At 37.0% G+C, this 14,042-nt stretch overlaps 2 protein-coding genes across 5 annotated transcripts in view; one reads left to right on the top strand and one right to left on the bottom strand.

Annotated features, from left to right (window-relative positions):
- dlec1 (DLEC1 cilia and flagella associated protein) overlaps positions 1 to 5,854 on the top strand; it is a 26,133-nt gene extending 20,279 nt beyond the window's left edge. For 3 of the 4 annotated variants that reach the window (XM_022683043.2, XM_022683042.2, XM_007253571.4), the window contains exons 30-38: positions 778 to 921; positions 1,363 to 1,485; positions 1,567 to 1,661; positions 3,115 to 3,202; positions 3,391 to 3,603; positions 3,882 to 4,043; positions 4,773 to 4,926; positions 5,060 to 5,174; positions 5,595 to 5,854. In XM_022683043.2, the coding sequence (XP_022538764.2) occupies positions 778 to 921; positions 1,363 to 1,485; positions 1,567 to 1,661; positions 3,115 to 3,202; positions 3,391 to 3,603; positions 3,882 to 4,043; positions 4,773 to 4,926; positions 5,060 to 5,174; positions 5,595 to 5,721 (1,221 nt within the window). In that variant the 3' untranslated portion in view covers positions 5,722 to 5,854. Of the gene's footprint in view, positions 1 to 777; positions 922 to 1,362; positions 1,486 to 1,566; positions 1,669 to 3,114; positions 3,203 to 3,390; positions 3,604 to 3,881; positions 4,044 to 4,772; positions 4,927 to 5,059; positions 5,175 to 5,594 lie in introns of those variants that run through there. The other variant, XR_007441420.1, reaches the window with a different exon arrangement.
- Positions 5,737 to 14,042, bottom strand: acaa1 (acetyl-CoA acyltransferase 1). The gene is made up of 12 exons (XM_007253558.4): positions 13,787 to 14,042; positions 12,176 to 12,269; positions 11,392 to 11,449; positions 11,218 to 11,297; positions 11,066 to 11,108; positions 10,814 to 10,912; positions 10,654 to 10,734; positions 9,307 to 9,497; positions 8,338 to 8,517; positions 7,767 to 7,822; positions 7,542 to 7,687; positions 5,737 to 7,003 (listed from the first exon to the last, which is right to left on the bottom strand). The coding sequence occupies exons 1-12, from the start codon at positions 13,943 to 13,945 to the stop codon at positions 6,928 to 6,930; spliced, it is 1,263 nt and encodes a 420-aa protein (XP_007253620.2). The 5' UTR covers positions 13,946 to 14,042; the 3' UTR covers positions 5,737 to 6,927.

Below are 14,042 nucleotides of genomic sequence, written 5' to 3'. Positions count from 1 at the left end.
ATCAAATACTAAATACTAAAAACATTACAATTACAAGGAGAAGAATAAAACTTAATTAACTTTCAGTGAACGTCATTGTAAAAATGTTTTAATATTTTAAGTAATTTGGAAGCATTTGTTTTGCTCTATTCATTTTGAAAGTTTGAGACAGTATAAACAACAACTGCCAGATTCAAAATATGTCAAAAAAGGAAAAAAATATACCTTTTACATTGCATAAGCATTTATTTATTAATGCACCAATAGAAATGGTCTATAAACCATGACCCATTATCTGGTTTAGCCCTGTTTGGCCAGAATTAAATTTACATATGGTTCCAGGGTAGTTTTTTCTTTCACAGGATCTTTTGTGCAATATTGGTGTTTTTCTCCTCCTATAAAAGTAACAGACAAAATTGCCTACTTTTATTTGCCTGCCTGGGTACCAAATACCAATGTGGGTCCTAAATTATCTGTGTGTTTTCTTTATCTTATATCTTCCTTTTAGGTTGGTCTTTTTCGTCTTAAACTAATATAAATCAATAGAAATGTCATTGTACAATCAATAGGAATAATAAAAATAACATGGAAATAAATGCTGTTATATTGACATACATAAAAGTTAAACATGTATTTGCTGTCTCATAAAACATCATCTTTGTGTTTATGAGGTTTGTTGCAAGTGTCGGTTATATAAGTACAATATCAAATTCATAGCAAACTTTTTTTAGAACTATTAATTGTGCAGTTATCACACATTTTCTCTTTTACCTCTGTTTTGTTTTTAATATTCCCAAGGAATTTGTGGACGAGCTTTGTGGAGAAGAGGAAACAGGCACTCTGGTATCTGTGGCTCCAGTGAAGAAGCTGTTTTCTGTGTTTATCAATCCTCATGAAGGAAATGCTGCAGATTACCCATACTGCATCACTCCACAGCAGATAGTATGTACCTTCTGATTAATTGGTTCGTTGATCTGTCTTTATTTGTTTAGTGCATAGTCCTCTGCCTTTAAAGACTTTAGCATCATAATGTTATGCTTAATTTGTATATAGAGCAGTATATTGTCAAAAGGTAAAAGTATATGAGAAAGAGCGTAACAGAATAAAACATGGTTTAGTATCTGTCTTCTTGTTAATACTTGGTGGCAGATTAAGGCCATTTAGCAAAGTTGTCAGTGATAATTGCATTCAGTTGATGTGCAATGTGGCGAGAGTGACACCCAGTGTTGGTTTGTATGTGGAGGTGGTCATAATGTTATGGTTCTTTGGTGTATAAAGCAGTAAATTGTATTAAACTGGTATAGGAGAAAAATGCATATTCTCATAAAATCAGTCCAGACATGAATGTATATTAATAATATTTTATTTTTTTTATCATTTCAGGTGGTTCCAGCTAGGGGCAGTAGCACAATCCATGTATCTTTTACCCCTCTTACATTGTCAGATCCATCCATTGACCAGAGATGCATAGGTTATGCTCTCGGCTTCATGTCATTGGACTCTAAGGTATTAATTTTAATTTTCTTTTTTTAATCCAACCAAAAAAAGACATTCCTTTTAAATGCAGATGCATATTGTTGTATCCAGGTGGATGTGGACCCTCAGGGGCAAGTGTTCAGAGCTCAGGGCTACGAGCTGGAACCTCTGAGGCTGGACCTTGAGGCATTTGTTAAGCCAGCTGTGTGAGTGGTAAATACAATTTTCACATAGAAACACATTTATTTATTTTTTAGATTACCCTAAAACCCAAATTGTACACACACAAGAAAAGTAATTTGAAGCCTTTGGATTGACCGAGACTGTGGATAATTCCAAAGGGCCATTTTCCTTTTCTTCAAACAGCATGTGTGTATATATTAAAAGTTCCTGTTATTAAAGTAAGAACAAAACAGAAACTTGAATGCCAGCCTTCACATCCATCTGTGGAGTCCGTTAGAGCTTATTTAGCTGGAACATGGTTTAGTTCCTGTCTTCCTGTCAGTATATGAAGAGTCTAGCATCTGGCGTCTGTTAACACACACTGGTAGAATTAGGCCATTTAGCAAGATTGTCAGTTTTAAGCGCATTCAGCTCATTTGCAATGAGTTGAGAGTGACACCCACTGTTGGTCTGGATGTTGTTCCATAAAATGTTGATATAAGTATTTTTCGCACTTAAAATCCTTAAATTTTATCCCAAAAATTGTCAGTGCGCCTTATAATCCGGTACACTTTATGCACGAATTTTAACAGTCAGGTTGTAAGGAGCAGTCACTCTGCTGAAGTACAGCGTTATAAAGGAGTTTCTTCAGCACAGAGACTGGAGCAGTATTAGCATTAGCCGCTAACCGCAGCACTAGCTCTTTCGTTGTTCAGAGGTGGGTATATCGGACTGTAAATAAAGTATCTATCCATCCATCCATCCATCCATCCTGCGTGTTTATCATGTTAACACAAGCTATGCGAAACGAACCACTAGCTGATAGCGCCCTGGGTTACGGGAACACTCAGGGTTCCTCAGTGTAGCGCTGTCTGGCAGCATTTACTAGTGCTAAGTGCTGCAAACCAAGGCTAGCGCTTTTGCTAACTGCAGCTAGTGCTTCTGCAAACCGAGCTGTTGAAAAAATTGGAAATCTATTGAAGTTTAGTAAACAGAAGAAGTAAATAAACAGTTTACAACAGAGAAATCTGTGTAGATTAACATCCACGACTTGTTTTTTTTAAGAATTGTTGAATTAGAAGAGAAACATGGGGACACCCCCGTTACCTTACTATTATCGCTTAAGATGTGCCTTATAATACGGAGCGCCTTATAAATTCATTACTTTCAATTCTTAGTTTAGAATCACACAATTTTTTTACTCCTATAATTAACACAGTAGAGACATTGATTGACTTTGGGGCTCTGAGTGGTTTCTCAGGGTGGGTAGATGACACTCTCTACCCTGTTAGCTGATGTATCAGAGCTGCACTTTCCTCTGAGCGCACTGGCTACCCAGTATTGCTACATCAGCGGCAGTTTGAAAAGATGATGTGTTAGCCTGCACCTTCCCAGGGCTAGCAATTGGCCTCCAAATTAGGGAGAAAATGGGACATAAATAAGAAGTTGAGTGACTCTAATATTTAATTGTGTGTATGGTGTGTGGGTTGTGTACAGTCTGACAGTCCAGCTGGAGGAGGATGAAGACCTGCTGGAGTTCAGTGCTGCTGCTAGTGATTTGCTCGATGGTGATATGCTCAGACAGGTACCCTAAAACAATCTCCTTCTTTATAATCTGCAAGTTGATGGCCAGTGATCTTATTAGATTGTCTTTGCTATTTTGAATAATTCTATTTTAAGAGCTTTCTGGATAAAGACATATACACACATTATAGTTTTTCAATGTGAAAACATTGCCCAATTAATATATATTTCTTACAAATCCTGCTGCAGGAGTCATTGGTGGTGCAGACCCTGCAACTGAGCAACAGCACAGACATGCCACTGGGTTTCAGACTGTGTGTCCAGCAGCCGTTTTCTGTGCTGAAGTCTGGCCACAGACACAGTCACACAGTCAGCTCACACAGCCCGTCATTAACACACAGCCAATCAGAAGCAGTCAAGAGCCAGCCAGCACTGCTGCTGCAGCCCAAACGCACCATACAGGTCAGCAACTACAGAAATAAATGTTGTCATTTAATTATATCCAATATTCAATCTCACCTAAATTGGGTTTTGGATTAAGTCATATGTTTGAAAATTCAATTATGTAGGAGTCATTTAAAATGCAGTTTGTTTGATTAACATTAAAATTGCAGATATTAACATATCAGAAATAGTTGATACTTGTTGATACCTAGTAACTATATATGCATATGAAAATATTAGCAACTGAATTAAGATTGAAATATCGCATAACTTCTTTTTTATGATGAAATTTGTAGGTAAAGGTGGCCTTTCACCTTTCAACAGCGCTACTGACCTATCAGAACCAGCCAGTGGAAGACATCCCACCCTCCGTGACAGTGTTGTGCAGCGAGAGAGGAGAGAAAAAACTGTGCTTTCAGCAGAGCCTCACTATCCAATATAGCAACAACACTGTGCAGGTGACATACCCATACACATTTTTTATGTGTATTTTTATTTTTTATATTTCTAAATTGTTCTTAATGGTTTATAACCTGGATTTAATTATCTTTTGTGAAAGCCCTAGTGAAAATATGTTAAATCACATATAATTTGTGAATTCAGCTACTTATAAGGTAGACTCATTGCTGACACAGGAGTTCAACTGTGCACAGTTTGTGTACCAGAGGTTCAGAGCACATGAATTATGTTCTGTGGAACACTTGAGCTCTGTTCTCTGATGTGATTGACCCCTGTCCATGTTCCAGCATCGATTCCTGTCTTTTTTATGCTCTCATGACTGCATGGAATCCAATTCTTACAGCAAAGTTTCTACATTTTGTGTAAAACCTTCATAGTAAGGGTTTGAAACTTCTGTACTGCAGAAATACCTATTACAGTAAATAATGTTTTCCTGTTTTGTTAAAATGCATTTTCTTACAAGTCATATACAACTAAGGTGTTTTATATATTATACTTAACAACGCATCACTAGCATTTTTTATCCTTAAAATACTATTTAGGGCTTAGAAAAAGCTTTGTTGTATTAGAATGATCAGTCTCAACTGATAGTGTTTGTGATTCTTACTCCTCCTTATGTACATGGTCCAGCGTTCCACAATTATGTGAAAGTTACGTGAAATTTAACAATGATCTTTGTAGTAAAAAGCTTTTGAGAAACCTAATCCTGATTTCTGAATTGTTTTCAGACTGTACCCTTGTGCGCTCATCTGGCACTACCTACACTGTACTTTTCCTGTGACAGCATTAATTTCGGTACCTGCTACGTGGGTCAGACCAGAATCAAAGAAGTGCATCTTTACAACCGTGGCGGCTCCAGTAGTTGTTGGACAACATTGATAGGTACATTACACAGAAGAATGTGAACTATGTAGTCTAAATCTGTGGAATATGTACCTTAATTTCTTTAAAAAATGGTTTGGAAATGGTGGTTATTGTACTATTGTAATGTAGAAGCTGTTGTACTGTTGTGTAGAAGCTGAGGAGGGAAGTGAAGTGTTCAGAGTTGCTCCAGAGCATGGTCTCCTAAAGCCACTGGAATATCCTGTCTCATCCTGTCGACAAACACTGGAGATCAGCTTCACTGCCAAGTACACTTCTTATCATAATTAAAATGTCACTGTCTCGTTTTTATGCACTAATCGTTTAGAAAAAATATATATTATATTATTAAATTATCATAATCAGGGATGTAGCAGTTAGTGAACCCTAACAATCAGCACACTTTCACGTAACTGTGGAACAAAGGACCATGTACATCTAAAACTCTTTAACAATTAAATTATATGAAGTTTTTCATATACAGATTACTGATAGACGCTTTATTTGCTTTACTGTAGCATCCTATATAATCTGTACTGTTAAGATATTATACCTCATTTTCATATATATTTGTTTTACCCTTTTTTTGGTTATGTCAACAACACATTTCTTATTTAATTTGGCTAACAGGAAATACACTACCTCAGTAGGAAAGATCTGTTAACAGTTTTTTTTTTTGCCCATCGCAGTGATGAGAGGTCATACCAAGGGACGCTTACTGTGCAGGGCATTCTGGGAGAGCCCCCTCTCACTCTGCACCTTGAGGGAAACGGATCCTTTGACGAGAGATGCATATCCTTAACACCTGGCAGCTGAAAAAACACACTGGAATTTTAATTTGTACATTCATTTGTTATTTATTTGAAAAATACATTACTCTCATTTAGAAAAGGCAGTTCATTTGAAAAAACAAAGGCCAGTCAATGATATTAAGAGCTGTAGAAAGAAGTCATTGGCTGTGTGGTACCATTGATAGGAATTATCTTAAAAAAAAATAGGGAAAAAAAAAATAAACGTTTGTTTTGAAAAAAAGAAACCTAGGAAATGGAAAAGCTATCTAAAGATGTCAACCAGTGTCTGTTACAATAACCTTGGGTGTGCGTTTCTAGTGCTCTGGAATATCCACATTCTGGGACTTGTCACCTGAATGGAGAAATTTGAAATTTCTCATTATTCACAAAACATTTACATTTATATAGTAGGTTGTCTTTTTATATAAATCGTTGAATAGCCCCCATTCTATAATAACAATAAGGCAAATTCACAGTAATTTAAAACAGATTTCTATTCAGTGTGTATCTCACAATTTGGTATATCCTGCAAATTACTTATTATTGTAATATAGGAGAATATATTTTGACTGTAAGAGAAAAAGAAATAGGAAACTTTAAGTTATTAGGCTTTGTGAACAGAGGAGCACTGAGTAGACTGGCAGGTAGCGGGGAGAACTTCAGCTGTGGTCCATCTCCCAACATTAATTATTAACCTGCATTTAGTAGGTCAAGAGTGTGAAATCTTTGTAGCTTCTGTACATACACTGGACAAAACCTGGGATACTGAATTTATGAATAAAAAATAAAATGGGTCCACTTTATGATAATGTACAGCTCTATGTGCAATCCTACCATTTGAGACCACACGGAAAAAGATATCAACATATTAGAAGAGCAGATATAAAAAAGTTAATTCAACATCACAGTCAACATTAATTATATTAAAAAAAGGTGAAAAACTTTTTTTTCTAGTTAAGGCATGTTTAAACTAAAAGAATCAGTGTTTAGCTAATGTCTTTAGCTATCATAATCATTGTTACGCTTTACCAATGCATCATCTTTGATTTACAGATTAAATCTCTCCTTTAAAGTCATTATGTTTCAGTCTATTACAGTGGCAAGCTCTGAATCTGTATCCAGATATTAGTGTTCAATTAGATCAATTAGTCATTCTCTGCATGCTGATCTCAATCATGAGCATGCTTCCCATTAGTAGTTTTCAGCTTGGTTTTCTGAGATGTGTTCCTCATCACTGTCCAGGATACTCAAACACTGCAGCCGCTCCCATCCCAGTTCCAATGCACATGGACACCACACCATATGATCTGCAACAGTATTATACATTTGATTAAATCAAACAATAATAGTTAAAAAAGAAAATATTTAGAGTTATGGCAACTCAAGGAGAGATAAAACCATTTCATGGATAAATGGTCCTCCTACATAATGGATGATTTGTTTTATACATATCTTTACAGAAGTGTGTGACTGTGTCAGTGCTGTGCATTTTACATTTCTTACATTCATTCTTTTATTTATATTTAAACATCAACTCTAAAAACTTGCATCTTAAGAAGAACAAGTACAATTAATTGCAGTTAATCACAGAATATTGTGGTAATTAATCTGATTCCTTTTTTTGTGTATTGATTGACACCTCTAAACATAACATATGTGCAAGTGTAGTGGACAGATAGAGATGAATTAATATAATTTAAATTCACAAGTGCTCTTTGCACACACCCCCACCACACCTCCCTGACCCCTCAACCTCTCTCTTCCTCTCACTACCAGATAAATATAACAGTACCTTGGCACCCCTAATAGATTTGTTACTCCAAAGACGGAGCGATATATATTTACCTTTTGTGCCGGCGTTTGAGCTCATTGAGCAGGGTCACGACCTGGCGGGCTCCTGTGCAGCCCAATGGATGTCCCAAAGCAATGGCACCACCATTGGGGTTCACTTTCCTCAGGGGAATTCCCAGTTTTTCGACACAATACACTGCCTGTAGTTTAGAAAACAACCATTTAGCAGTGTTAACTAAAGAACACAAGATGATGCAAGGCTGAACCTTTTCCACTCACCTGACTAGCAAAGGCCTCATTGATCTCAAAGACGTCAACATCATCCACTGTCAAACCTGGAAGAAAAAAAATGTGACAAAGCAATTAATTATAAATGCATTGCTTATAAAAGAAGGGGGAAAGCAGTTTTTCAAAAGAAAGAAAAGGCTGTCCTGCAACATTCTGTTAAAAGCTGTCTCTTATAAAGATGATTTTAAAATAAGTGTGCATCTGATGCTTTTTACAATATATATAGTACACCACAGGAAGCCCAGGTTAGTGAATATGACTTCTATTGTTATTCTATGAGGGCATCCAGGGACGCTGTTTAATCAAAAAATTCAGCTCAATTGCCATATGTGTATAAAGTCAAGCACCTAGCGATGCAGTCTGTCTTTACAATAATTAGTAAAAGAATGGCTCATTTTGAAAACCTCAGTGAAGTTCACTGCATTACATTACATTGCATTTAGCGGATGCAATATAACAGTGGTTAATAACATAATGATTCCATACAAACAGGTTGTAGGAAAACTTTAAGTTATTGCAAGTCATGTTACTTTACAGAAAGGTGTGTGAAATGCTGTCCTACCTGCCTGCTTCAGGGCTTCTGGAATGGCATAAGCAGGGCCAATGCCCATTACATCTGGAGGAACACCCACCACAGCACTGCCTCTCAGGATTCCCAGAACAGGCAGACCAAGAGCCTCCACTGTAGACCTGCGGCCCACCAGCACAGCTGCTGCTCCATCACTCACCTGACTGGCATTACCTACACACACACACACACACATACGCCCATATCGTATATTATAATAAAAAAATTTAAATATTGGAAATTTGATAACATTTTGACAGCAGTGTTTCATGATTAGCATCATTTTAAAAACCCTAAGAATGCAGCAGCAGACTACTGATGTATATTTAAAATATATTTAAAGCAGAGAGTGTATACCTAAATATTAATTACATTTAAAGCTGTCAAAATAACATTTATTTTTGTGGATGATATATTGTTCCAGCAGTTATTTTGATAAATGATATTAGTCAGAGATTGGTCAGAGTTGTCCAGCAGGCTAAGCTCTGCCACTATGATCAGGAGATCTCCGGTTCGAATCCTGTTCATGTAGCTTGCCATCGGCTACCGGCGAGAGCACAATTGGTCTTGCTCTCTCTGGGTGGGTAGATGGCGCTCTCTCCCCACATCACTCCAAAGGGTGATGTAGGTAACATAGGCGTAGGGGCTGATGTATTGGAGCTGAGTTGCTGCGCTTTCCTGCGAGTGTTCTGACTACTCGGCAATCATACTTTGGGAAATATATACTTTTTACTTCACCTAATGCAGTCCACACTGTGTGTATGGAGTATTGAAGCATTGGTTATTGCATGACTGCATGAAAAATAAACAAAATAGACTATCACAATTATCATAATTATTATTGTGATCATGTGCATTTACTGAAGGATAAGTTGATAATGTAATTATCATGACAGGCCTATATTAAACTAAATATTATGGCTGCTGTTTTTAAGTTTAGGTCCTTTATATTAACCTACAGACCTGCTGTGGTGCTTCCATCCTCCTTGAAGGCTGGACGCAGTTTGGCCAGGCCTTCCATTGTGGTGCCTGGACGGATGCCATCATCCTTGGTTACTGTGATTGTGCGCTCCGTTCCATTCTCATCCACAAATTTGGTGGTGACTGGAACAATCTCCTGCTCAAACAGGCCCTGTTTCTGAGCCTGGGCTGCCCTTTTCAGCAAACACAATACATATAAAAGATAATTATCTATTATTACCACCATTACCAGTGCCATGATATAAAGCTAATACTGATCATTGGGGATACAAAAAAATGGATTGATCCTTTTTCAGTGTGGTTCCCAGGCATTACACTAACAGTACATGCCTAAAACTAACTAGGCCACTACAACAGATTAGAACATTCAAACCTCGGACTCCACAGGACAAGTTGTGAGGTGGGGCCTTAAATAATGGCATCAATAATTGAGCCTAATGTGCCCATGACCCCGTCACTGGTGTTCCTTTCTTAAGGCACTTTTGATAGGTACTGACCTATTCTAATTATATGTTCCTGCTTCCAATAAATCAACATTAAAAGAGAACTCCGGTGTGAAATGGACTTGTGGTGTAGTGAAACTTGATCGACAAACTTTGGTCGATTAGCTCACCTTTGTTTACCCCCAGCATTCCAAAATACTGCACTTTTTGCTGTTCCTTCCAACAAGCTTACAATGCAAGTGATAAGGGCATAGCATTACCCAGGCTAAGAAATTACCCAGGGCCCTGATATTTAACAAAAGGCAATGAGAACTTTTAAAGTGCACAGATAGTTTATTTAAGAGGGCAGTGCCCTCTTGAAGTCACAAATGCAACAGCAACCGCTGGAATACATGCATTTCCACTTTTAGCTTGATAATGGGGTCAAAATAGTGATTTCTTTTAATGAGAAATGCTATGCCGCTATCTCTAGCACTGCAAGTCTGTCGGGAGAATCAGCTAAAAGTGCTGTATTTCAGAATGCTGGGGGTGAATGGAGGTGGGCTATTTGACAAAACTTTGTACTCGTTATCATGTTTCACTACAGCCCAAGTCCATTTCACAACAAAGTTCTCCTTTAGGAACTGACCATTCATTTGCTGCCTAATATTCCACTCCACTTCTCCACTACCGATACGACTGTAGGTAAAGATTGATCAATCACTGAATCAATGATCAGTGTATTCACGTCACCTGTCAGTGATGTTAATGTTATGGCTATGTATTGTTTTATTTAAATACTGAATGTTCATCAAATCTTAATCAAATCATTCTGAGGTCAGACATTTACACTGGTAAGAATTTACAGACTAATATGAAGTATATATGTAATAAAAAGTGATCATACTTTTGCTGAGAGCTGAAAGCAAAGGAGTCCTGCTTTTCTCTGCTGATGCCGAACCGTTCTGCAACATTCTCTGAGGTGATTCTGAAGAAAAACAAAACAGTGATTAAAATATTAATTTCTGTGCTAAATAGAGACCCCATGCATATCAAAGAAGCCTTACCCCATCGGGATGATACAGTCTCTGGCCTTTTCAACATCCATCAGTCTGGAGCTGAGGTCTCCAGGGTTCCCAACAGAACGCAAACTCATGCTCTCCACCCTGCAGCAAAAGTAAGATTAAGTATACAGAAGGTTTGTTCATATCCAAGCTAAGCAAATATTATTTAGGTGTGATTTATAACTGTATTCACTGTATAAGTGAATAAATGAAACACTCAGTAAACTGAAATATCCAAATAAAACAGGTACTGACCCACAGGCAAGACCCAAATCAAAGGAGCCATTCCTGATTCCACCTGTAAAAGAAACAGAGAAAATCTGCTTTCTAAACAGAAATCTCACAAACTCTCATAATACTTTGTCAGGGTTGTTAATTTATTCTTTTTCATTAAAGCTGAATCTTACCTGCTATGTTGAAAAGCGCCTGCAGTCCAGAAGAACACTGTCGGTTTACTGTGTGGACAGGCACGGTTTCTGGAAAGCCACTAAAAATTAGAATGACATTTTATTATACATTTTAAGAGGTGCTGAATAAATCTCTTATTATGTCGATATGTGTATACATATGTACCACCAGACCTGAGAAACTGGGCAATTCTTGCCACCAGGGCTCCTCCTCCAGGCTGTAATACATTGCCTGCATGAGAACAGTGAAGTAAAAAAAAAAGTAAAGCTGTTACATTAAGATTATTATTCTATTAAAGGTGTTAATAGATACTACTAAAGCAGTTAGAAGACAATGACCACTGTAAATTCTCATCCTAGATCTACAAATGAGACTTTATATAGAATTGCATTGATTTTAGCATCGAAATATATTGTTTCAGCATCAATACCACAGTGTACACATGCGCAATAGTCACATCCCAGGACACAAAATGTTTTGTGTATTGTGAAATGAACAGTATAAAAATTACTAAAAGAAAATAATACAAAGAAAAGTCATTTTTGTAATTTTATTTAACAATGTCTGTTCTGAATTGTATATATCTCAATATGTATCACAAAACAACAAAACTTTTTTTTTATTATTTTTTTCCAATATTGCACAGCAATAACTGAGGTGAGGTGGGGATGCAAAGTTTTGTTGGGAAAGTGACATTATGTTTTATTTTCAATTCAGCTACTTTTTGGTAGTTATGCTAACACCAGTAAAGTAAAGGAAATAACTGATTTCTCTCAAAAGGGAGAAACTGTTTATTGAGAAATGGTTGTTATTTTGGAAGGCCTTATTTGTATTGTGGTGAAAATAACACCATAATGTAAATCATACAGTAAATGTGTGCTTAATGTGTCTAACATCTCCATGTAAAGACTGATCATCTGTATGTGGTTCACACTGGCAGATCATTTAAAGACTTACCAACACATGTATCTCCCACCTTCTCTGGTGAGAGACCCAAATCCTTCAGAACTGCGCTCATCGCTGCACTCAGCAGCTCATCAGGAGTAGTGTCCTGACAAACACAAACAACAAAGAAATTAAAGCCAAAGGTCATAGAGAGACACACTTGGCAGCATGCTGGATGACCTTTTCCATAAATGCTGAACTTTGCTCCATTGAGTGAGGACAGTTTGGATTGCAGGTGCAATACAACCTAAAATACTAATGTAAATTCATCAGGGTGCTTATGGATGATACGATAAAAAAGTTACAGATAGGTAACTAGACAATATGCAGATTGTATAACAAGTTTGTCACATATAGTATTTTTAATTTTTTGATGGGGTTATATTTTTAACAGGATGTGTTAGTTTTTACACAGCATTTTAAATATCTGCCTGGGGAATCCACAACAAATGTTTAAGTGGCAACACTAACCAATATTATGTATATATTCTAAGAGATTGACAAGAAACTGTACTCAGTTTTTTCTGTACTTACTGTTTTATACTGTACCACCCATATTATTATTTTGTATTACTGTGCTGTACTATGAAACTGTTACTGGCTGTTAAATATCTATCTGTCTGAAATTATTTTGCTCTCAGGAAAGCTCACAGAACAATAGACATTTCAGCTATCCCTTATCCCAACTATTGCTGCTGATATAATTTCTTTCTTTCAGATTCCTCTGCCTAATTTATTTGCACATCTTATTCAGATTTTCCGGTCCACGTTAAAAAGTCTAAATACCAATGATGCACCAGTAGAGTATCTTCTAAATATAGGAAATCAGCTATAATTACACTGTTATTTAATTAAAGTATGAACACTGAACAAATTGCGTATACCTTTATTTGCAAGAATATTTTCTTCTCATTAAAATATTTCATTCTGACACACAACTGTGAAATACGGTTTGAACAATCTACACATACACCAAGTACTTTGCAAAGCATGTACAGTAAAAATAAAGTTTTTTTTTATTATGCAGAAAACACTATACGTATGCATATATATATAAAGAAAGTTTGATTTTGAGTAAAACTATATACAGGAATAAATAAATCAGCAATAATACCAGGAAAAAAGGCCTGGGACATACCAGACTCCCTGTATTTAAAATGAATATATGTGGCTTTGCAGGAATGGTAACAGAAGCACACTGATACCATTCATTATAATATTTTGTCCTGTCTCCACTCAGAAATACTACTGCTCTCAATTAAAAAGAAAAATTATTTAAGCACTCTTGCTTTATTTACAGTGTAATAGTTCTATTTTCATAATGCAGAATCAAATTCAACAGACTGTTTGTGAAACCTTGCTGTTTAATAATTATATACCTGAGCCTCACCAAAATGTCAATACAGGTCAGGTCTGTTCATACCAAATAATCTCTAAAACTTGAACTTGGAATAATCAGAGACTGTAAAAAATACAGTCTATGGGAGTAATGGACACAAGTTAAAATTGACTGAACAGTGATATCTACAGGAAGCCAGCAGTACTACATATATCAGTGAGTGTGCGGAGAATTATTAAAATAAAGAAATAAAATAAACTGATCACTCAGACACTTTACAGCACCTTGAATGAACCTCTCTTAGCTCTTCCGATCGGAGTCCGTAACCCGTGAACCACCACCACATCGTCCGGCCGGGCGGCAGCGCTGCAGGGCTGCATGCGGGCGGAGGGCTCGCTTCTCCCCGCAGAGAGATGCCGAGAGACCGCCGTTAACCGGAGCATCGCGGAGAGACAAGCAGCGGCCTGGAGCTCTGACCCGAGAACACACACAGCTGAACTTCGCCCTGCGCCGCCAGATCCTCACACGCCACCAGGCGGA

Source organism: Astyanax mexicanus, chromosome 1, assembly GCF_023375975.1.
Source record: "Astyanax mexicanus isolate ESR-SI-001 chromosome 1, AstMex3_surface, whole genome shotgun sequence".
NCBI classification, from domain to species: domain Eukaryota; kingdom Metazoa; phylum Chordata; class Actinopteri; order Characiformes; family Acestrorhamphidae; genus Astyanax; species Astyanax mexicanus.
Note: the sequence above shows the minus strand (reverse complement) of the source record. Positions and strands in the feature narration are given on the sequence as shown.